General features: G+C 44.2%; 1 protein-coding gene across 4 annotated transcripts in view; it reads left to right on the top strand.

Annotated features, from left to right (window-relative positions):
* Nucleotides 1-24811, top strand: part of Homer2 (homer scaffold protein 2) — a 95194-nt gene that overhangs the window by 43636 nt on the left and 26747 nt on the right. For all 4 annotated transcript variants that reach the window (XM_004852861.4, XM_021264885.2, XM_087188531.1 and 1 more), the window contains exons 2-3: nucleotides 11078-11234; nucleotides 20456-20587. In XM_004852861.4, the coding sequence (XP_004852918.1) occupies nucleotides 11078-11234; nucleotides 20456-20587 (289 nt within the window). The remainder of the gene's footprint in view (nucleotides 1-11077; nucleotides 11235-20455; nucleotides 20588-24811) is intronic.

Here is a 24811-nt window from a genome sequence, read left to right as displayed (position 1 = left end):
CTTGCTAAGAACAGAGACCTCAGGTGTACTTGACGGGGGCTGCTGTCCCAATCCACCTGCTAGAAGCACATGGGGATTTTTTGATGTTCGTAGTAAGAACATGGTAGAGCTCCTGGAAGTAAAAGTCACAAAAATGTGGCGGTGCCTGTGTATCTGGTCCCCATGGAGTTCTTAACTCCCAGACTTGTCCACACTGAGCCTTGAGCAAGTTAGTCACATTCAGGTTTCCCTGCCCTGGCCCTGGTACCCACAGAAGTTTCTGCTTATGCTTTTCTGCTCTGGTGAGTTGTGGTTTGTATCCACCTGTCTGTCTGGCCAGTTTTGGGGCCTGTGGTTTGCCCTGGGACCTCACTTCTGTGACACAGCGTAGGACTGTTGATCATTCATTGTTTTCATATTTTTATTTGTTAGGGTGGAGTGGTGACTTCACACTCTTCACCAGCTGGATCCAAAACCAGAAATTCTCCTGATGCCACTTTTGAAATCTCACTGGTCCGTTTCCATCTTTCCCCACATCTCCTATCCAGATCATCAACTCTACGTGCCTGGATGGTTGTGTCATGTCTCATTAGTAGCTTTCAGTTTCTTCCCTCTTCCATCTTCAAAATAATTGCCACAATAACCATTGTTACAGTCTCAATAAGAGTGCCACCATTCCTCTAAAAAGTCAATACTATTTCCTAAATTTATTTTACCATGAAACAATTTACCCATTTTAATATATTAATGGAAGATCAACGGATCATAAGATTTTAACATACTCTTAGGTAAAAAGTGGGTAGCAGGGTATGATCTCACAGATGAATTAATTGCAGCAAGATTGTTCACATTTATATGTAAATATTTTTTAACTGTAACAGAATAAAATATCAAAGAAAATTAGCTTTAGTTTATCAAGAACAAAGTACATAATAGTCAAATATCTAATTTCATTTTTATTGTAGATGAATACAAAAGCCCTCAACATTTAAAATCAAGAACGCTATTTTCCTAGTCTTTTTAAAAAAAAATCATATTTGATTAATATTAGGAACGATGTTGCTGACTCATAGCCTAATATCGTAAGGCATCAAGTCTTCTGTATTTTGTTTCATTGCAGTATAATATGAAAATCCCTATGCACAGATGTGTTATAGCAAAAGGAAGAACACAGAGTGTTCCTTTGGCAAGATTTTGTCCTCTCTTGAATTGGACTGTCCCAGAAATCATTAATCGCTGTGACTCGGGCAGCTTGCCACTTGGTTTTAAAAAATCATTTCTTGGCTGTTTTCCAATTTTTGGCTTGTGGGGTTCACAGCATGTAAATCACAAAACTCTGCTTTTTTATTTAACATGTACTCTGTCCACTGTGAACTAAAGTGTAATGGGTTTTTATACTATAAATGTTTAATATGACTTCTACAGAGTAAAATCATGAAATTATGTATTGAAATCCCAAGACAGGATACCTTCCATAGACTGCACATTGTGAATGGAATGTGTCCTTCCATGCAATTAGTTTGTGAGTGTAGGCTACACACCTGTTTGTGGTTCATGTGATGGATATGTGTGTAGCATGCAGAACCCATTGTATTTCCTGGCAAACTTGGGTGGAGAAACCCTTCTAAAAGGTAAAATCACGTAATTATGAAAACAACTCTCTAAATGCAGTTAACTACATATATATATTTTTTTCTGGAATGTATTTGGAAGTGAAAATAGCTTTGATGTAAATTTTCCACAAAGCACAGTAGGGAGATGCTGGCCAAAGATAAAGACTAATTTCCCTGGCATGGCACTCAGGCCATTGGCTGTCCAGCATGACCACTTTTTAATCTCATCTCCTGCCACCACTTCCTGTAGTCACACAGGAAGTGCTTGCTGGTCTCCAAGAGCGGCTCTTTTGCCTGCACAGCTGTTTCCACTCTCATTACTAAACCTAGCAGACTTGCTGGGCTCTGAGTTGAGATAGAGAAAGGTATGCATGTGGTATGATAAAAAATATATGATGAATGCTTAACTTATTATGGTAAAAGACACACTACTATTATTTATTTTTTTTTCTTAAATTCTTTTATTGGTACATTGTAGGTGTACAACACAATTACATTTCTCATTGGGAATTGTACCTTTATATAATGCATCTTGGTTCTTATTTTTTCCCCATTCCTAGCCCTCCCTTCACGCCCTCCACCCTTCCCTATTTACAAAGACTTTATTTCCATTTTTTCCATTTCTCATCATTTTTCCTTTCCCTTCTTTCCTTTCCCCTGCCCCTCCCACTACCCCTACCCCTTTGGACCTTTTCTTCCTATTTTGCATTATCAATTATTCGTTCTAATCATTGGTACATTTTAGGTATACAATATAATGACATTCATCATTAGAAATTTGCACCTTTACATAATCTCTCTTGGTTCTTATTTTTCACCCTTGCCCAGCCCTCCCTTCAACCCCTCCATTCCTCCCTATTTACAAAGATTTTGTTCCTAGTTTTCCATTTTCTCATATTAATCCCATTCCCTTCTTTCCTTTCCCCTATTCCTCCCACTTCCTTCCCCTTTGCCCCTTTTCTTCCTATTTCACATGACCTATTATACCTTTTAGTCCTTATTTACACTTTCAGTTTCTCACACCAGAGAAACTATTCGGTATTTATACATGTGTAAAAGACACATTACTATTAATCCTCTTCAAGATACTCCCCCTTGCTTTGAACACATTTATCCTGTCATTCTTACCACTTCCTGAAGCAGTTCTACAAGTCCACTTTCATTAGTGTCTTTACAAGGCATGGTCAAAAATAAGGTGAGTGCTGCTGCCGAGTGCCATCCAACAGAGAAGCAGGGTGATGGTGCATCCTCATCCACCTTACCACTGGATCTGGCACCATGTGACTTCTGGATCCTTCCCCAAAGTCAGAATGACCATGAAAAGGAAATAGTTTGAACTGATTAAGGACGTCAAGGTACCCACAACAGCACAACTGAAAACACTCAAGGAGGATTTCTAGAACTGCTTCAGAGGGTGGTAGAAATGATGGGCTAAGTGTGTTTGAAGCTAAGAGAAGTGTTTTAAGGGGGATTGATGGCAGTGTGTCTTTTACTGTGATAATTTTTTTTAAAATTTAAACATTCACTGTAGTTTCATTCACACCTAGTCTATGTGGAAGAGGAAGAGGGGTTTCTGTGCAGAGTTTGAGGGCTGCCATTTGAACAGGGAATGACATTGCAGTCTTGGCAGTGAGTTGTGTTTTGTTTTCTCTCCTGTCCCTGGTCAAGACTTACCTTTCCTTCATCCCTTCATAATCACTCTACCTACCCTGAATCCTCAGAGCACTCTCACTTCCACCCATGCACATATTTTCCTTTCATCCTGGCTTGGCTTCTGCAGCCCTGCCTCTCCCCGCTGACTGTCCAAATCCATACCCACTGCTCTGGAACCCCCCCCTCCCATTTCAGAGAGTCAGACCCTTTTCCAGAGCACTTGAGAATGGATCTGAGGTCCCTCTGGGCAGCCCTCAGCCCAGGGACCAGCCTACCTCACCAGAGGACCAGCAGGACAGTGTTAAAGGCTACTTAAAAGTTGTCAGGCACTCTAGGGAACAAGGAGTGTCATTAATAAAACCTATTACCATTCATCAGGGCACTTGCCTCATTCCGTTCCCTAGTGTAAATATGATCCAAAAGAGGAAGCCCTGGTTAGTGAACTAGGAGGATTTGTGACAAGTATTTCTTCTGTGAGATTGCTAATTCATCAAGTTAGTTGGGCAGTTTGAGGGCAGGTGGAAATAGCGTTAGTAGAATATAGCAGCTGTGATCCACTTAAAGGTGTCCACACCACCAAGGCTTTGGCCTGAGGTCCCGCAGGTACAGATTTGCCAGGTAGTTGCTCATTGTTGTAGCAGGATTTGTGGAATGATTTCTTGTGTCCCCACTGATGGGCAGTATTGCCTGTGTCATGCACCTAGCCCCTTGGGCTTCTGTTTCTGAACTTTGTTCTGTTCTATTAATGTGTCTACTTATTTGCTAATATTTCTCTTGTTTTATTTGCTATTAACTTTTTAACAACGTATTTCAAGATCTGTTATAGCTAAATCTCCTTACTGCTGTTCTCAGAATTTTCTTGGCTATGCCCACATACTGAGTTTTCTTTATAAATAACCCTGTCTAGTTCTAAATATAATCCTGCTGATATTTTTATTGTGTTGAATTTATATATTAATTTAGGAGTAATTGTCATCTTTATTTTGACTTTCTCATTTAAGAACAAGGAATTTCTTATTAAAGCTTTCTTTTGTGTGCCTTTGGAAGTTTTTATTTTTAATATAGATCTTACAAATTTCTTCAATAAATTCCTAGAAATTGTATTCTTTCATTGCTAGTATAAATGATATTTTAAAAAATTTATTAAAATTCCTATCTGGTTGTTTATATATAGGAAGGTTATTTTATTTATTTAGTGGCACTGGGGATTAAACCCAGGACCTTTGCACTGAGGAACATCCCCAGGCCTTTTTAAAATTTTTAAATTTTGAGACAGGTTCTTACTAAGTCACTTAGTTGTGTAGGCTGGGCTTGAACTTGTAATTCTCCTGCCTCAGCCTCCCAGAGTGCTGGAATTATAAGTGTGCACCACCACACCCACTTGAATTAATAATTTTATACCTAGCTACCTTATCTTACTGAATTTTATTGATTTTTTTCAGTTGATTTTTAGGTGTTCTATATAGGTAATCGGATCTGCAAATGTTAACAGCTTATTATATAGGTTTTGTATGAAATAGAATCCCAATATGCTTATGAATTAGGAGAGAACATGAAAAGAAATTTCCGTCATGAGAGAATGTCCAGATTTCCTTTTCCCAAAATTCTCTATGTAGGCTCTGGAGATTCGGCCCTGCTGGCTGGGGCAGGGAAGACCATGGTTCGGGTTCCTTGTGGTGGTGCTCAGTGAGGGCTTGTGTCCCTAGAGTGTTGGCAGAGTAGCTCGGTGGTGGAGCACTTGCCCAGCACTCACTAGACCCTGGGTTCAACCCCTGTCTCTGCAAAACCAAAACAATGGGAGGCATGAGAGTAGAAATTCTCCGGCTGGCTGAAGGGGAGGACATTTGAGGCCCAGCTACAGCCATGTGCATTGCCATGGACAGATGATCCAGGAGTGCTAGACGCAGCAGCAGAAGCCTGTCTGGTAAGGAGGCTAGGTGATGAGAAGCTGGGGAGCCTTTGAAGCTGGGTGGGCCATGCTTCCCCATCTGGACTGGGGAAGACATTTCTTTTGGTGCTGTGTAGATGCTGTTTGAAGAGAATTGAGACTCAAGACTAATTGTGACCCTTAAGAGACTTTGAAATATTGTGTCAATGGCAGTAAAATAATATCTGCATAGTGTGTTGTAATACAGATCAAGCAGAAGTAGGAAAAATAAGAACCATGAGGTTTTATAGATTTGTGTCAGAGAAAAGCCTGGTGATGAGCATTGCAAGTGAAGGATTATGACAAGTTTAAAACAACATTTTTTTTCTGCAAAATATTGTCATGCCAACTCTGCAGAATCATTTCACATGGAGCCAGAAATCATTCAAGGCAAGAGTGGTCTCTCTGCCGAGTAGTTTTCATATTCCAAACATACATATGTTCCACAGTGTCTAATTATTCTTGGGGACAATTACTGTCAGGTTCCAAAATGTGTTCAATGAACAGCAATTGGTGTTTTATTCAGCTCTAAAAAGACTAAGCAAGAGAACAGTAGGGTATATTGTCTGCCTAAAGAAGTGTTTTGCCATCCGGAAACATCTGCTTTCTATTTAAAGCAGTGCAGAAGGAATGGGAGTATATTTGAAATATACTCCCTGAGCATTGAAGACCAAAAAAAGGAGAATAAAATTGGATATGAAGGTAGTTTCTGTTCTCTGATACACACACTTTTCTGCTTTTCCCTGCTGGGAAGGAAATGTAGCCTCCTGGGTTGGAAAGTTCTGATTCTCCTGACTCTATTTATACTGATTTGCAAACGTGTAGGATCTGACTTCTGTGTCCTAGTTCCAGCTCTTTTACTTTTTCGTGTGATGTAAAATAATCTTTTAAAGTTGGGGTCTGCTTCTCTGAATTTTGTGGTGTGTTTGTAAAGTACTCTGATTTGCCCTTAGCAAAGTCAAGATTTGTTGTCCAGGTTGCCTGAAAGCACCTTGGGACCCTCAGATGTCTGTGTGGGTGTTGCCACCCGCTCACAGCCCTGTTAGGAAGATTAAATGAGGGTATATGCAGCCTGCTTGGTGTGTCCTAAACTTTCTGTGAAGAACAATGTATTATACATTGCTGTGGAATAAACTGTCACAGACTTAGCAACTTAAAGTAGACCACATTTCTGTGGACTGGGAATCTAGGTATGGCCTTGCTGATCCTCTGCTTCAGGGCCTCATACAAGCCTGTAGTAAGGTGTTAGCCAGGACGGAGTCTCATCTGAAGGCTTGGCTGTGGCAGGATCTGCTCCCAAGCTCACCTGGCTATCGGCAGAATTTCAGATACTCCAAAGATGTTGGGCCTCAGTTCTTCCCTGGTTGTTGGCTGGAGTCCCCTCCCAATTCCCTGCAGTGTCGGTCTCCCCAGCTTGCTTCATTATAGCCAGCAAGAAGTCAGTTGAGAGTCTGCTAGAAATGCCGATGTCACCCTCCTGTGTAACCTTACCATCCTCTACCATATCCTATTGGTTAAAAGTAAGTTCCCTACTCAAGGAGACGAGATTATACTGGAAGCCACATTAGAAGCTGTGTATGACAAGCCCACTTTAGGAAGAGAGTATAACATATGGTTAAGAGAGAAGCGTTCGGGCCGGGGATTTAGCTCAGAGATTTCACCGCCTGCTGCGCAAGCACAAGGACCCAAGTTCGATCCCCGGTAATTTAAAAAAAAAAAAGAGAGAGAGAGACAGAGAGAGAGAAGCTTAGAGCTAACTTCAAATTTCAGATCTACTGTTTACTAACTGGTTACCTGGCCTCTCTGAGCCCATCTCCCCATCTGTATGGCCCTTTCCCAGTAGGACTGTTGTTATCCTAAGTGAGAGATCACGTGTAAAGCCTTACAGAATGTTAAGCACTCCGTAAATGTCAGCTACCGGCTGTTCTTTTCATCCTTGCCTTTTATTATTATTATTTTTGGGCTTCTCTTAAAATACCATTAGACTTTTTAAATATCAAAAGAATAGCTAGAAAATCCCGCTACCCTCAGATTTGATTTTTCATGTGGAAATCCGAGTCCTATAGGTGGTTTCCTAGGCATGGAGCTACTGCCAGACTTGCTGCAGGGTCCTCCTGTTTGCTGAGGGCTTGGGACTGCAGAACAAAGGTCTTTATCCTCAGAAGAGCCATGGCTGCCTGCTATAGTGACCCCCAGCAGCTCCCATCCCTGGTCTGTGTGGAGCAGCCACTTCCCCTGCAGAGGGCCTGGCTGTGGTGACCAAGGGTGTGCTCAGCTGCCCACCGTGTCCTCCCATCCTTACATTTCTGGTTGGGGTATTGAGAGCAACCCGAGATGACTTCAGTCCATCCCTAGAGCTCAGAAGGTGGGCAGGGAAATGGAACCCTTCTGGCCTGCATGCACACCTTGACCTAAACCCTGTGGAGCAGACAGCAGGCCGCTTCCATGTGTACCTGGTGAGAGAGCTCTGCCATCTTCTCTTGTTCCCTGTCCCTCCTTCCCCTCCATTTCTCTCCACTTTGTTTTCCTCACTCCCTCCCTCGTGTAGGTTTCCCGGACAGATAATGCTTGCACATGGTTCCTGCTTGGCCACCAGAAGCTATCCTCCATGTCTACCCTCCTTCCTGACTACAGGACATCTGCCCTTTGCCCCTTCCCCCATCCTTTACATCCAGAGAGCCTGTTCTTGGTCCCACTGTCCCCTGCCCCACCGCAAAGCTGTGGGAGAACTTTCTGGGGTCGTGCGGTGTCATTCTGGAGGAGAGATGCTGGCTGTAGGGGCCACTTGCATTATTTTTCTGGATTGTTGTAATGTCTGATACATGAGTCCCCCCAACTTCTTTGAGGATATAAATCTGGTGCTCCTGAACCCCCACCCTGGAGAGCCAGTTTCAGGGGGCCTAGGAGAACTTATGTTTTCAGTGACTGCCCAGCTCCTTCCTGTCACAGAGGTTTAGGAAACACTGGCCAAGCATAGACTCAAGCCCTCTTCCTCACCAAAGGGAACAAGAGGGAGCTCTGAAAGCCTAAGCCCTGTCCCTGACCAGGGCTCCCCTTTGACCCAGGGACCTAGTTCAGTCTGTGCAACAGCGAGGCATAGATTTTTGTATAATTCTGTTCTCTGAGAATTTTCTGTAGTAATTGCCCTTTAAATCACTCCATCCTTTTACATATGCAGGAGAATACCACGTAGGAAACATTTTTTCATTGTGGTGGTGCTGTACTTAGATGAGTAGGAAAATGCGGTGCTGGGTTGAGAGTGGCACAGCTGGGGTTTTCCAGACTCCAGGCTTCCCCACACCACTTGATTGTGAGGCTCCTTCTGCCCTGCACACGCTCACCACCTCCTGGCCCTCTCTTGATGACAGATGTGGGGAATTACAGTGAGAATGTGCCATCCACATTTGCAGCTGCCACCCGGCCACTGGAAGAGTGTTGGTTCAGGACTGATTGGGTGGGTGAACTTGAGAGAAATGTCCTCGTACTCCACATCCCGGAATCACGTCCTGCTCCAGGGGACCTAGAAGGGAAGTTTCAGGGAGAAAGGAATACTGGTCTCTGGCAATTCTTTTGGTGTGCTGGCTTCTAGAAGTGGCTGTGCTAAAGTAACATTAGCAGCTTGCCCTTAGAGAAATGGTTAAGGTAGTTTTCTGCATTTCCCTATAGCCATGTGGATGTCCATGGTGCTATGCAGTATCCCTGGCAGGAGGCTCAAATGGTAAATTGCTTTCCTAGGAAAAAGTTTCTCCTTGAGAGCTTTCTTTCCAATAACAAATCTTCCACAATTGGGATGGGTTCAAAGATTGCTTTGCCTACAACTCTATCCAGAGACCAGAGCACTTAAAATTCACTTTTCCTTTTGATTTTTTGGTATCTATTTGAATGTCTTATTCTTTCATGTCATGTCTTTTGACATGTAAGTATTTAAAAAATTAAATTCTCCAAGCCAGATTTAAGCCGTTTGGTTTAATTTTATATCTCTAAAAAGTACTTATTGGATCTATAGCCTTTTATGAATTATGGGGTTATTTTTACACACTGGTGGCTTTTTTCTATTTTTATCTTATTTTGAACACAAAGATTTTTGAGACAGTTTGCCTATAGACTCCTTTCTTAAAAAATAGCCTGTGTTTCATTCTGTATTACTTTGTAAAGTAGATGCCTTAAAATATGACAGTGCAGTGAAATCCATTACTTTTTATTCACTTGCCTTATTTATTAATGTCTATTGCCAGAATCTAATTCTCCACTAAACAGAAAGAAACACAGATAATGTGCTAATTTAGTTAGTAAACAGGAAGAGTTTACAGCTGTGTGGGATGAAAACAGCAGCAGTAATATGAAGCAACAGTAGCAAATAGATGGTTTTGGTGAATTCTGTGTAAAACTCAAAAGGTTTTACATGAGAAGTCTACATAAAACTTCATGACTTGGTCAAATTGTAAAGTCCTTAAATGGTTTCACAAATACACTAATGAGATACCCATAAAGACATGAAATAATTCCATCATTCAAAAAATATTGCCAGCCGGCATGGTGATATGTGCCTGTAGTCCCAGATGTTCAGGAGGAGGAGGCAGGAGATGGTGAGTTCAAGGCCGGCCTGGGAAACCCAGTGAGATAAAAAAAGACATTATCTTTTTAAATAAAATCTTAAAATGATTGGGATGCAGTTCATTGCTCTCTGGGTTTAATCCCCAGTACTGGGGGGTGGGCTGTAAACTGGAGAAGTACCTAATAGAAATATAATATTTTAATAGTACATGTTTGTGATTATATAATAATTACATTCATCTTGGGGAATTGGTACATGTATATATCATATCTCTATCATTTTTACTCCCCTTTCCACTCCTTCCCCAGAGCCTCTTCCCATCTCCACAGAGTCTACCTACCTGTTTCCTACCATCTCTCTTTTATTTTACCCTTTACATTACTTATACACACTTACTTATATCTCATGTTAGAGGAGCCATGTAGTATTTAACTCTTTATGTCTGATTTATTTCACTTGGTATTATAGTCTCAAAATCCATCCATTTTCCTACAAATGACTCAAATTTATCATTCTTTATGGGTCAGTAGTACTCCACTGTGTATATATACCACTTTTTCTTTATCCATCCATTTGTTGACAGGGATATAGGCCACTTCCACGAGTTAGCTGTTGTGAGTTGTGCTGCTGTAAACATGAGTATGCACATACCATTGTAATATCATGACATCAACTCTTTTCAGGAAGATACTTGGAAGAGGATAACTGGGTCAAGTTGAATTTCTGTTATTCATTTTTTTTTGAGGACTCTCCATATTGATTTATCTCCACACTGATCTCTACATTGATTATAGAAATATAATATTAAGCTGCAAATGGATTATAAAACCTTAAAATTGTTAGGCCGGGGATTTAGCTCAGTGGTACCGCTTGCTGCCTGCCTTGCACTCAAGCACAAGGTCCCAAGTTCGATCTCTGATACCAAAAAAAACCCCTTAAAATTGTTGCAGAATCTCCCAAAATAAATTTGTTCCAAAATAAATTTGTTGCAAAATCCTAAAAGGGATTGATTCCAAAGTCCTAAGAATACCAGCAGGATGTCAGGAGAAGAATAGGACACTTGACAGGTGTGTAAAAACTCTCAGAAAAGGAGTTTCATTTTAAGCAAATTGCTCATTAGGCCCACTGCCCTGCAGCCTCAGGCGGTGACAGCTAAATGGAGTGCGATTTGCTGCAACTGCACACTGGTGTCTTTCTCCTTTTTTCCCTTTTCTTATTTCAATTGTCTCTGGCCTATGTATCTTTCGTGATAAGCTATCTAAAATCTTTTGGGGCAGTGGGTGGCCTAGAAATCATAAACTGTACATAAAGTCATGTTCTGTCGGCTCACATGCTCATCTCTTATTGCAGAGAACAGCCCATCTTCACCACCCGGGCGCATGTCTTCCAGATTGATCCCAGCACCAAGAAGAACTGGGTGCCTGCGAGCAAGCAGGCAGTCACCGTTTCCTACTTCTATGATGTCACAAGGAACAGCTACCGGATCATCAGTGTGGACGGAGCCAAGGTACCACCTTGGAATCTGACTTTTAACAGTCTCGCTTATTTTTCATCTAATATAATGTATTTGAAAAGTGAAGGGAAAAAGTTGAACCCCCCAAATCCCGCTGTGTTAACAGATAAGTTGTAATTATAATTATACATTTATGTTTGGTACCGGGGATCGAACTTGGGACTTTGTGCTTGCAAGGCAGGTGGCGGAACTTCTGAGCAACATCCCCAGCTATTGTAATTATAATTATAATGTCTGTATAATCACGTATGCTGGTTTTTCTTTTTCTTATCCTTTTTCTTTTTTGTTTTTGGAGTTAGACTCTGTAGCTGGCCTCAGACTTATGATTCTCCTGCCTCTCAGCCTCCCAAGTGCTAGGATTATAGTGTGTGCCACCATACCTGGCTTTTCCTGCTCTTTCTTTCTACTTGAAATCATGGCAAATGAGTAAAACAAAGATTTCCCTGTTATCACATTATCTTCATAACTAACACTTTAATACCCGCATTTAATTCCACCAAGGGTTTATAATGCTCTTAATTTCTCTCCTATGATTGGATGTTTAAGTGGCTTCCAGGTTTTTGCTACTATAGATAATGAACATTTTAGTGAACCACATGGCCTCAGTTGTCCATCCCATACCTATTGCTTGCTTTTGAGTATTTCCTCAGAACACATTCCTAGAAGAAATATTATAGGTCGTGATATTAACACTTTATAGTCTTGGATCATATTGCCAAATTGCTTTCAGAAAGAAGGGCGCTTTCTTCCGGCATGTACGAGAATGCCAGTTTACTGCACCCTTGCCAGCAGTGGATATTATATCTAGGCTCCTCCTGGTGTTTAATTAGACACAGGAGTCTAATTTTATTAAATGGCTTTGGAGTATTTCTTGAAATATTTTTTTCCCTGGTACTTTTATTATTGTGCTGTCTTTCTCCATATTTTTCCTGGTTTTTATGGGAGCAGATGAAAGGATGCCTGCAGAAGGATCACCAAGTCTTTTTCTAACAATAATAAACCTGCTTTGTGCCTTTCATCTGTGTTCATTCTGCTGGACATTTACACATGTTACCACCTGAAATTTAGTGTGCCTGCAGATAAAGTCTCCTATTTACCCTCTAAACCAGCTCTCTATTTTTATATCCCAGTTATTTGGCCCAAAAAACAAAATAAAACAAAGCAAAACAAAACACCATTATTCCTTCTTGTCAATCCACTCGGCCTTTGAATTGTCTCACATATATGCTGTCAGTTGTGTTTTAAGCCCCTAACTCCCATCCTGGTGCAGTCTTGCTTGGACTCTTGCAGTAACCTCCTTCTGCAAAGGGAGTAGAGGGCCCTGAGGCATGGCCAGGTAGGGGTGCACTTAGTCATTTAAATACTCTCACCAGCACTTGGGGATTGGGACTGGGGACAAGTCTCCTGCCTGGAAACTGGAATGCAGAGTACTGGATGTGGTCCTAGCACCACTGTAGCCCTGCTGGACCCATTCTTGACCTGGTGAGAAGCAGAAGTCACACCAGCAGCCCAGACCTAGACCAGGTCCCTTGCCTCTAGCTGTCCTGCAGCCCAATGGGTGTGGAGAAGACTCCGGAGTGCTAGCAGCTGTCACTGTGGCCTGGTGCCCTGCAGCTTGCCCTCTGTTCACCCAGTGGTGGGGTTCTAGCACCCCAGCCCCAGATTCCACCCTCTGCGTACTCTAGATGGAGCACCCTCTTTCCTGCAGACTGGAATAGCAGCCTATGGTGCTAACTTCTGCTCCCAGCACTGACCACAGTGTCTTTCCCAAAGTTCTTTTGTCTTTGCCCATCCCACCCCATCTCTGTATCTCTGTTCAGTCAGTGTGATTCTTCTTCTGTCCTTATTCCCGAGTATCGGTTTTGGTTTTATTTTCACACACACACACCACCACCCCAACCTAGGTCCCCACTCCCTGCCCAGCCACATGTCCTGGGTCTCATCAGGTGCCTAGAAAATGCTGTTGTAGGTTGACCACTTGGACATGGATGCCCCAGGGCTGGGGGAGTATGGTTCCCCATCATCATGTTGTACCATGTTCAGACAACTCTGCTTTTAGGCCTTTGATCTCAAATATTGATCCAAACTGAAATGATAGTTTAGCCTTTGAAGGCATCTGACCCATAGATTACATCTCTGTGACCTCAGGCAGTTCTTTTGGCCTAGCTCCATCAGATCCATGACCCTGGGCTGCTGCTGGCACTTCTGGACCAGCTGTTTGGAAGAAGAAGCCTCTCTGCCCCTTCCAAATGGAGTAGATGGGCTTCAGGAACAAGTTGCTGATATGGAAGCACCTGAAGGTCACACCAGACCCAGCTGCTATGTGAACTGAGGGCAGCCAGAAGAGCACAGGCCCCCAGGAGGGAAAAGTTGAAACCAACAGCTTTAGCAGCTGTCATTCCACACCAGGCACAATGAGTGAGCTCCTCTTCCCCATCCAAGCATTTGTCATGCTCTACTTGGGGAGGGACCCAGAGAAGGCCTCCCTTACTGCCAAGAGCAATTAGTGCTGCTCATCATAGGAAACACTAAAGGTCTCTTTTTTTCAGGGACAGTATTGGATGTGTCAGTTCCAACTACTGCCTAAAGACGTGAGCAAAAGTGAATGCTCAGCATCACCCAAGTTCTGGGGATTATGTGGATCCAGCTCTGGGAGGGGTGTTCTGTCAGCAGACTGTGAGCTCTTTTGTGGCTCATCGTTGGAGCCTCAACACCAACCCAAAATGAGCAACACCATGGATAGGAATGAGGGTGAACAGGTGACGAAGTCACGCCTGGCCACCTCCTCTCCAAGCCTGCACCAGGTGTGCATGTGCACAGGAGGACAGTGGGCAGGGGCAGGGGCAGGTCACTTGCGTCCTCATTCTCCTCTCACCTCCCTGGCTCCCATACTCCATTTTCCCTCCCTCCTCTCTCTGTCCCAGCCTCTGTACTCCTTCACCTGCTCCTGCCAAGGGGAAACTAAGGACTGAAGCCTTAGAACGGACTAGGGTTGGCCATGTGATTGAAGGGAAGTTTTTGGGGAGAATGCCCAACTCCATCATAAAGAAATTTCATTTCCCGAGCATTTGTTAATTGAGCCATTGCAGCATTTGATTTCCCTGCACTGTTGGCACGCTTTATAGTGCAAGTTAATCACTGTCATCCTTATGACAAACTGCCTGTGCCTGTGGACAAGACTTGCCTGAAGCAGGTGCTTCTTCTGGGTGCTCTGGATGACTCCGCTCCCCTTGGTTCACAGTTATTTATAGAATCGCAGAAAACCTCTATTGGAAGAGACCTTAGAGGTTGTTTTTTAAATATTTAGCAGTGCCCGCTGGGTTGCAAGTACTGCCTAATCATGATGGTTTGGAAGCTACAAACATCCCAAACCCTGGCTTGTTTGGTATTTACTTTTGAGAATGTAAAATTGCTTTCAGGAACACATTCATGGTCGCCTCTTCCACCCATCTTTGTAGTTTCCTGTTTTGAATAAATGTAGAGCGCCTGCTGTTAAGGGAGTGAGCGTTTGGAAAGTTCCCACCACACAGTAGGTTTTCCATGAATGTTGGTTTTCTTCCCTCTCTGTGACTAAAAATTAGAATCTATTAATAACTACCTTGGAATCAGGCAGCAATCTTTAATTGCTATAACCCAGTCCTACTCTCTGTGGAAAACTTCTAAACTCTTCCAACTTCTAACTTCCTGGACTGGGGAAAGTCCTCCCTGAAGAGGAATCCCATATCCTGTCTGCCTCTTTCATGAGCAAGTTCTTCCCAAGCCCAGAGCAGGTGTGACCAGAGGCTGGGGGAGCTTAGCTTTTTGCATCTTCAGCATAGCTCTTGGTGACAGGTGTTTTGTGTAACATTTTATGAAAACTTGGTTCCAGCAGTCTGCAGGAACTGGGTCTTTACCAGGGCGTCTTCTTTCCCTATGGAAGTTTCAGAGATAACTCACAAGAAAGGGTGGTGTATGCAGGAGTTGGGAGCCCATATTAACACCAGGATGTGCCAGGATCCCCCCCTCCACTTCAGTGTCTTCCCAGACTTTTCTTGCCCCTTCCCAGGAGGAGCAGTTCCCATCAGCTGAGTCACCTGCTGCGTTAGCACTCACCTGGGCCCTCAGTCTCCACTCCAGCCCTTGGCTCCCGGACTCCATTCTCCTTCCATCCCTCCTAGCTCATCCCAGCCTCTGTGTTCCTTCACCTGCTTCTCCTGCCTGAAGTCAGCCTTCCACAGCATGACATCCTCCACTAAGGACCCTCCCCTGCTCACCCACAGTCCCCTTGAGCCCCACCTGTTCTGTGAAACTGGAACCTGCGTGCCTAGCCACTCCCTCTGTGCATTGACTTTCCAGTGTCTCTGTGTACAGAAAGGGCACTGCCAGTTCTTTTCACAAGCTGCTGCTCACCCTGAGGATTAGCCTCCGTGAGAACTGTGTTAGAAGTTTGTGAACTTTGTTTTAAGCTCTTTATATGTACTGTTTAATGTCTAGTAAGAAAATGAACCCTCATGTGCCCCACGCTCAGTTAAAGAAGTATGTCCTTTGCCACTACAGAAGTTCCTGGACTTAGTGTAGCTACAACCTGGTAAAATCATCATGAGTTAAAGATACCATAATTCAGCAATGCCTTGAATACACAAAATGTACTGAAGACAAAACATGCTGAAGGTCCACTCAGCCAGAGGGCACTGTAGAGCATTCATGTAGTGATCATGTGGCACAGTGGGAGCCTGGGTGCTGTCACTGCCCACCATTGTGAGAGAGGGCCGTACTGCAAATCACTAGCTTGGGGAAAGACCAAAAAGCAAAATCTGAAGTGTAGTTTCTACAGAATGTGAATCACTTTCCCACCACAGTAAGGCTGAAGAATCTGAAGCGGAACCATCGCCAGGTGGGGGCCATTAGTACTTCAGAAGTCCCTTCATGGGCCTGTCTAATTATGTGCTCCTGCACCCACCCTTCAGGGCATTACCACTCTTGAAATGCACATGTCCCATTTGGTGAGTATATAATGGTAATCGTGGTGATGCGGTTTCCACATTTTGGGATGAGGATTCCAGGAACAGCACAGCACCGGAGCAGAGTTCCATCTTTCTTCCTCCTGGCTGACTTGTAGCTTGTGGGATCCTGTAGTTGTGTTTGGCAGATGCCCAGGCAACTTGATGCTGGTGACAGAGAATGGAACCAGTGCCAAACCAGGACCAAAGCAATTCCCCAGGAGCACAGGCTGACAGTAGGGAATGAAGAGGACAGTGCAACTCCCACTGCAAAATTCTAATGAGTCCCTGCAAGACCAGCATATTGTGTCCCTGCAGTGTATAGGCCCTTTGTCTATTCTAGGCCTGCAGTAGTGAGTGCACAGTGCAGTTGTGAGCATAGGAGGAATATCTTGGGGTTGAGGACAAAGCCATGGGACCCGGGAGACTGCAGAAAGCATAGGTTGGGATGAGTGAATGGACCTTCTCTTTGGAGACTGGAGAGAATCAGGTAGGGTGAATTTGATGGGACTCAAGTTATAAGATCAATTTTACTAGTAATGTGGAAAGTGCATTATCGTTATTACCACGGTAATGTCACCAAATGCAAAATACGTCAGACATACCAAGAGTTTGGGCAAGGAGCACGGATGAGGGAGAGTGAGCTTGGTGGGTGTAAGTTATTGGCTGTGGTCTGATAACCATAAATTGTGCTCCCAGGCCCCCCCCCCGCTATAGAAGGAGGAAGGAGATAGGCAGGTGGTTAGAGGTATGGAATCATTGCTTAGAGTGAGCACTGGGAGATGGAAGAGGCTTGGAGGGTAGCTGCAGCTTGAGAGCATACCAATTAGCTGGCTTAGCATATCTGAGCATGCTGCTTAATTGAAGTAAGCAAAAATCTTAGGAGAGATTCCATACTTCCCATAAACACAAAGACATGTCACTTGAGGCACATAGTAAATTGCATCTCTCAATTTCTACAGATTCAGCACTTTGCTTCCAAATAAGGTATATAGATTCTAGCAGGCTAGTCTTCCCTCTGACAAGTAGGAAAAGGGGGATAAATATGATTTAAAGGTATCAGAGAGCTATAGAAATGATGAAAACTAAAGAGGTGAAAAGTCCAGAAAGAGAGGAGCACTCAGAGATGAATTGGCAGCACTATCTGGGGACCATCGGCCAATTCTGGGTACATACTAAAGGCTGGGGCTTGGCTCCAGTAGAGAGATCCTGCTAGGGGAAAGAGACGTCACCAATGCATTTATTTAGTAGTGACACAGGGCTAAAGTGGCAAATTGGGGACTAGAGGGGTTTAAAACTGATGGCTGACTTTCCCCTCAAGACACTTGCTGAATTCCAGGTCAGTGGCAGAATGTAAAGAATCAGATTGCGCATTTCTGAGAGACAGAGCACAAATTTCTTCACATTTATAGTGCAGAGAAATCAAACAGGAGCTGAAGACAAAAATAATAAAGGCACAAAAGCCTTAGGGATGGTGGGAAATTGACGCTCAAACCTGCACACCCCTTTTCCTGGGCACTGACTCATTCTCAGAGCAGTTAGAGGCCTGACATCCAGGCTTGGTCCCCAGGAGAGGCTGCTGTGGGCTGACAGAAGCCAGCAGAGATTTTGGTAGAGCTTGAGGGGCAGAGTGGGAGATTAGAGTGGCTTCAGTCTCTCGACCAGTTTCCCCGTAAAGATTTGCTAAATCATGAAGATGGGTGGATTTGAAAGGCTGTAGAACTGAGCCCAAAGTTTCTCAAGGCCAATACTGAATCTCCACAGTCTTTTAGGGCAGAGGAGATAAAGACTTGTGAGGCTCTCAGTTGAAATCCCAAAGGGCCTGCCCTATGCATGGCGATTACCAGAGCTAAAACCCAGACTTGACCCAGCTCTGTTCCAGAGAAGTAGGGATCTCTTATCTACCTACCTTGCCTAGGAAAGAAAAAGGGAAACTTTCTCTGGTGGACAGTATGCCGTAAAATGTACTAAACATGCAAAAGGACAGTTCCTGTGCCTAGAGACAAGAAGGGAAAAACTAGGCAATAGAAACAGATTCAGATGTTAGAGTTTGCATGATGGATTTTAAAGTAATTATGATTAATATATTTAAGGAGATGGAGGGGGGAATGTGTAAAATAGATTAAGGAAGAATATCCTCAGGGACTTAGAATTTAATGTTTAAAATATCACATGGATATTCTAGAATTTAAAAATATGTCAGGAATTAAGAACTCAGTAGATAGATTTAGCAGCAGATTGGCTGCATTAATAGCCAAAATTCTTGAACTAGAAAACAGATCAGTAAAAAAAAAATACCAGAATTGAAGTACAGACAGCCAAGAACCAAGGGAAAAATAATTCATATAAAAGGCGTCGAATACCCTCATCAGATCTAGCTTCTGTGTAACTAGAGCCCTAAAAGGAGAGGTGAGGCAAGAGAGTGGAGCAGAAGCAATGTTCACAGAGAGTGTGGTTGAGAATTTCCTAAAAACTGATGATGAGCTCACACATTTCAGGAGCTAAATGAACCCCTAAGCAGGGGAATAGATTTTGCTTTTTAAATCAATTAACTTTTTCTTTGCTAATATATACATCATACCCTTTTTAGACATTTCCTAGTTTTATGATCTTGAACAAGTCACTTGACCTTGTTGAGCCTCAGTTCTTTCTGTAAAAATGAATTCTAAATAAAAGATTTTATGAAAAAGTACCTTGGAAACTGCTAGGTTGTAAAGAAAAACCAGTGTCGCTTTTATTCCAGGTTCACTGACTGAGCCTGTTTGGGGCAGGCTTGAGAGCTGTGTCCTATACTCTGCTCAGCCTCTCTCTGTTGTCATTCAGGGAGGTTGTATGTGTGTGAACGGGTCGGGGGAGGTGAAGGGATTCACTCACCTGGTGGCAGAGGTTTGCATTGAAGGCAGTATTAAGATTTGAAATGAATAGTTCTAGGCATTGCTTGGCCTTCCAGGATCCAAGTAATTGAGAGATAACCAGAGTGGGCTTTCTGGGATCATGTGATTCACTCTGATCCAGCTTCTAGCCACATGGCTTCCCTATGCCTGCTTTGCTTCTACTGTGTCAGTCTTGCCTGACCTGAGCCAAAATCCCATCAACCTCTAAGGTCTTAGAAGCAAACCCCTGACCCAGCCCGTGTTTAGATCTGTATTTTCCACACCTCATTCCCCTGCCTGCATTTCTTCATCATGTCTGGTGCCATCAGGCAGATCTCTTGACAGAGTGCTTGCTAGCTTTGTCTCTTTGGTTAGCAGAATGCCTGCCATATGGTAAATGCTTCATAAATGTTTGTTGAATGAATGAATGCTGGATATCATCCTTTTGGCTGACCTGCAATGATGTCAGTGTACTTCCAAGTCCTCTAACTTCTGGTTGGGTTTGGCCAGTGGAAAATGGGGATTGGAGAGGGAGGGGGGAGGTATTTGTTCCCCTGACTTCCCCTCCTGGGGTCACATTCTACCTGTCTCTCACCTGAGGGTCACCTTGGTTTTCAAGGCAGCCTGCTCTGCATGACCTTCCCCTTTCAGGACCTGAAGCCTCTCTCTCTCTCCCATCTTCCTTCAAGGCCAAGGAGTGGTGACAGTGAGTATCCCTTATAGCAGTGGTGGCGAACCTATGGCATGCAAGTTATTTTTCTTTTAAGACAAAAGAAAAAAGATGTTAATGTATGAGTTGTTTTTTTCTAAACTAAAACCTCAGTATTCAGATTTGATTGCAGTGTTGTACTTTGCAATAACTGAGTTTTGGGTTACAGTTTGGGCACTCGTGTCTAAAAGTTTCGCCATCATTGTCTTGTAGGGTCCTTACCCTGGTCACACCATATGATTAGTCTCTATAAGTCACCCTGCTACAAATTATCTTAATTAGAATACCTGCCTAGTTGAGCTGGACATGGAGCTGGAGTGACTGGAGAAGCTGTCAGATGCCATTCTGAGATCAGGTGCTGAGACTGGCCAAGTGTTCTGATGCATGGCAGCTTTGGGGCACTAAGTGGCCATTTTTGAAAGTGTTCTCTGCTCAGGAGAGACTTAGTGACTGACTGCTAACTGTCTGAAATTGCCCCTAGCCATGGTGTGCATGTGACTCAGTATGGGACACAGCAGAAGAACTTGGGACCAATAGTGACAGGCAGAGGAAATGGGCTGTGAGTGCTGGCTGTGCCGGCAGGAGATATTCTGAGGAGTGACAGTGGTGTCCAACTCAGTGTTCACATTTCTTCTCTGGACTGTTTTCTTCCAGGTGATCATAAACAGCACAATCACACCGAATATGACCTTCACCAAAACGTCACAGAAGTTTGGGCAGTGGGCTGACAGCAGAGCCAACACAGTGTTTGGTCTGGGCTTTTCCTCTGAGCAGCAGCTGACAAAGGTATGTAGTTCTCTCCACAATGTGGTCAGCACCACACTGGATGCCACCCTCATTCAGAAATTGCCTTTGAGGGATGGAGTGGTGCTCTTGGTGAGCAAGATTCCTTTCGGGCCTCCATTTCACCCTTCTGGCATTGCAGGGCTGCCAGAGCAGGTGCCTTTCCACAATACCAGGTTCTTTGGAGCAGCTGGTTGGGGAGGGAAAATTCATCTCTAACAAATGCTGCTTTGGGCCTTAGGCGGCAGCGTGGGGAAGCAACAAGGCCAGTGTGCCCCTCGTCAGGTATCAGCCCCTGCTCCCTGGGCCCAGCAGGTCAGTGTACACTCAGAGGGGCTGACCTGTTTGCCTAAATTGTGCTGACTAGCTTTTTAGGACCCATGTGAGAATAGAGTTATTGGAGTGTTGTTACCTTAGTACCCTTGATCCAGCCACAGTGTATCTTGATGGAGTAAGCTTGTCACGTCTTTTAAAGGATGGCATAGTTTATCTTTGACAGCCATCAGTACCAGTGACTGCAGCCCTCAGAGGGGGAGTCAGGTGATTAAGACTTGGAGTCCCCACACCCCTTTGAGTGCCACACAGTTGGGTTGGGAGGTGTCTGTTGCTTTATTTGATTCACAGCTTTGATTTGGTTCTCCAATGGTCTAGATGCCTGTGGATGGCTGGAAAGGTACTGAAGGGCAGAACATGATCGACCACAGACTTGGGGAAACTGAGGGAATACACTGCCCCTGGGCAGCCTCATGTAGCCATTTGAAGGAGATGGAAGCCTATTTTAGGAGAATAAATTTCCTTTTAGGTTGCTAGAGGAGCTCTAGTAGATAGTAAGAATATTTGGGGTGAAAGTAATACTGACTAGTTGACATGAAACAGGGATTTATTGCAGGATGTCAGTTTCTCAGAGAACCTCAGGAAGGGTTGAAAGTCCAGGCCTTGGGAAGGCTCAGAAGTCCAGAAGGACTGCCTGGACTCCTGGGCGAGTGTACACTGCCTTCCTGATCTGCCAACACTGTGGGTCTGTGGGTTAGAGATATAGTCCCTGTTCCTGAGGCCCTTTACAGAATCCCAGATTCTGGGGAGTTAACAGAGTTACCTGCTACAGATTCACCTGTTTGGTTCCCTGTGTGTACTAAAGACAACTTTCACAGATGGAGGACTTAGGTGAGCCAGGAAACCACCTGACAGGGCCTACTGGTCTGTCCATTCACTTGTCCAGTGAATGCATACGTGTATACACACACACATATGGACATATGTCAGCATACCCAGTCACAGGTGAGTTCCCTGATGGGGGCCTCACAGGTCCTCCTCTGCATCCCAGGTACTTCTATGAGGGCTATTCCCTTAAAAGCCTAGGAAGCTCACATCAGCCTGGTAACATTCTGAGCATCCTCTGCCACACTGTCCACTTGCAGAAGATTGTTTCCTGGCTGCTAAAATTCCCAGATCTCCATGGTCCAGAATTCAGGGCAGGAAGTAAAAGTGTGAGGGTAGGTCATTGAATGTTGTTATTGTTTGGCTCTAAAATGGCCGTGAAGCTGGGTGTGGTGGCACATGTCTGTAGTCCCAACACTCGGGAGGCTGAGGCAGGAGGATTGCAATGACTTTTAGGCCAGCCTGGACTACATAGTGAGACCCTGTCTTAAAAATCCCAAACAAACAAACAAAAAGAACCAGTAAAATGTCCCCCAGAGCCATGTGTGTTTAGAAAGTGATTGGATTATGCAGTTGCCATAGCTGACTTGCTCGTAGGCAGTAGGGTTTGAGCAGAAAAGGTGAGTCACTGTGGGCATGACCTAGAAGGGTGTATCTCCCTTCCCAGCTCCTAATTTGACTCCTATTGCTTCCTGGCAACCATGAGTTGAGTGATTTTTCCTCCACCATGTGCCTCTGCCATGCTGTCTTCTTGCCTTTGGAGCCAGCTGACTATAGACTGAAATGTGAGCCAAAAAAACCCTTCTCTTCCTTTAAGTTGCATGTGCCAGGTATTTTGTCCCAGTGACAAGGAAAGTGAGTATGACAGATTTTGGTACCAGAGAAGTGTGGTTGTTACCATGTAGTTCAGAGGTCTGGTTTGTGGGAGGCGTTAGGAAAGGGTTGGAGATGCCACCTGGAGAAGTCCTAGAATACTGTAAGCCAAGGAAGATTCTGTTCAGAGTTCAGAAGACCAGAATGCTGATCAAAAAGGCAAACAGTAAAGACCAGGCTCAGGAGATTTCAGTTGGGAACAAGGACGCCATTGGCAGTAGGACTTAAGACCATGTGTGTTATGCTCTGGCAGAACATCTGTCTACATTTTACTCTTGAGACTTTGCAGGAAACTGAGATTAAGGACAGCATACTAATTATTCTGGTAGTGGAAATTTTAAAGCAGCCCAATATTCAATCTGTAGTATGGATACTGCTTGCTGCTTTTAGCCAGGTTTATATTGAAAATCAGGAACATAAAGCCCATTTGAAAAGTTTTCAGTTTCCCCAGAAACAAAGGGCCTGCAAAGTTTTAGCCAAGAAGATTTTGCTTGCTAAAAAGATTAGCATTAAAAAGAAGCCCAAGTACATTACAGCAGGACAAAAGCAGTGTTACCTTTAGGGCATCCCAGGAAAATCAGCAAGACTCCATCCATTGCTTGCTCAAGAGTGCAAGGCTGTAAAACTCATTTGAGAAGAGAACCCCAGGGCACTATGATCAATAAGGGCCATCCTTGGTTTGCAGGATTTGTTTCACAGTTCTCAGTCATCCAGACATTCAGTGGCCACTGCAGCTGTGATTCAAAGATGCCCAGCTATTGCTTGAGCTGGCGGCAGACCTTGGCATCATCCATGTGGTGCTAGCTTTACAGGAATACAGAATGCATACAAGAGGGGGTCAGGGAGGCTTCTACTCAGGCTTCAGAAGAGGCCAGGCAGTATGCCTATGAGAGGGCAGTATGTGAAGATGTAAGAATGAAGCCAGAGTGCAATGGAGACCCCAGGAGATTGGAGAAACCAGGAATGTAGAAGATATGAGGAAAGGCACAAAGAGTGAGCATAGCCAGCCCAAGAGAGAAGCTTTAAGAACTGCAGCCACTAGCAGTGCTGTAGGGGCAGGGCTACCGAAGCCCTTTGGAGTACATTATCTCATCACCACAACGTGCCCTGGACATGGAACTACAGAATTTGTTGGCCCTACTTGGTTTCCACCTTGCTCTATCCAATTTCTATCTCCTTGTTCCTTCCTCCCTTTTGGAATTGGAAATTTTATCTTGTGTCATTGTATGTTGGAAATGTTTCACTTTCTTTCTGGTTTTTACAGGAGCTCACAGCTAAAAGTTTGCTTTGAGTCTCAGAGTAGACTTTGGACTTGGGCTTTCCAGCAGTGTTGGAACTGTTAGGATGTTGGCAGTCGTTAGAGATGGACTAACTGCATTTTCACAAGGAATGTGCATGAGTCTTTTGGGGGCTGGGGTGGAATGTTCTGGATTAGATCTAAAATGGCCCTCAAAGCTGTGTGTGTTTGAAAGGTAATTGTATCATGGGGTGCTATAGCTGACTTGCTGTTCAGTGGTGGGATCTGGTTGGAAGAGGCAGGCATGACTTGGAAAGGTGTATCTCCCTTCCCAATTCCTCCCTTGATTCCCTCTGCTTCCCAGCCACCATGAGGTGGCCACCTTTCCTCTACATGTCCCTCTGCCATGACATCTTGCCTTGGAGCCAGCGAACAATGGACAGAAACGTGGGCCAAAATAAACCCCTTCTCCTTTAAGTTGTGAGTGTCGGGTATTTTGTCCTAGCAATGAGAAAAGTGACTGAAACAGACATAATGATGGGAGATGTCCTCTCCTCCCTATTCCGGGTACCATGACCCTGGCAAGTGTGATACTCAGCAGCTCAGCAGAGCTCTTCGAGGCCTGCTGCTGCTGGCTGATAAGGGACTTTGAGGTCCTGAGAATTCTCTGGCAGCTGAGCTCTTGCTTCACTTTCACTACATTTGCAGAGAGATGAGTTCTCTGCAAACTCTCCTGTTTGAAGCAGCTTCGTGTGGTACAGGAAACGCAAGGGTGGGAGGCTGGCAGAGGCACAGCAGGTTGTAGGAAGATGAGTCACTGCTGCCCCTGGGAGAAGGGGCCCAGTGTAGTCAGCTGTCACTAGGAGCTGGGATGCTGGGAGGGAGGTTAGCTGTGTTGGCAGCTGGATCCAGCAAGGCCAGCGGTCAGGTGGCTCTGGCTCTGAGAGCAGGAGTGTTTT

Source organism: Heterocephalus glaber, unplaced genomic scaffold (assembly GCF_053883595.1).
Source record: "Heterocephalus glaber isolate CG9 unplaced genomic scaffold, H.glaber_assembly_v1.0 deba00001531, whole genome shotgun sequence".
Classification (NCBI taxonomy): domain Eukaryota; kingdom Metazoa; phylum Chordata; class Mammalia; order Rodentia; family Bathyergidae; genus Heterocephalus; species Heterocephalus glaber.
The sequence above is the reverse complement of the archived record's forward strand: the minus strand, read 5'-3'. Positions and strand labels throughout refer to the sequence as shown.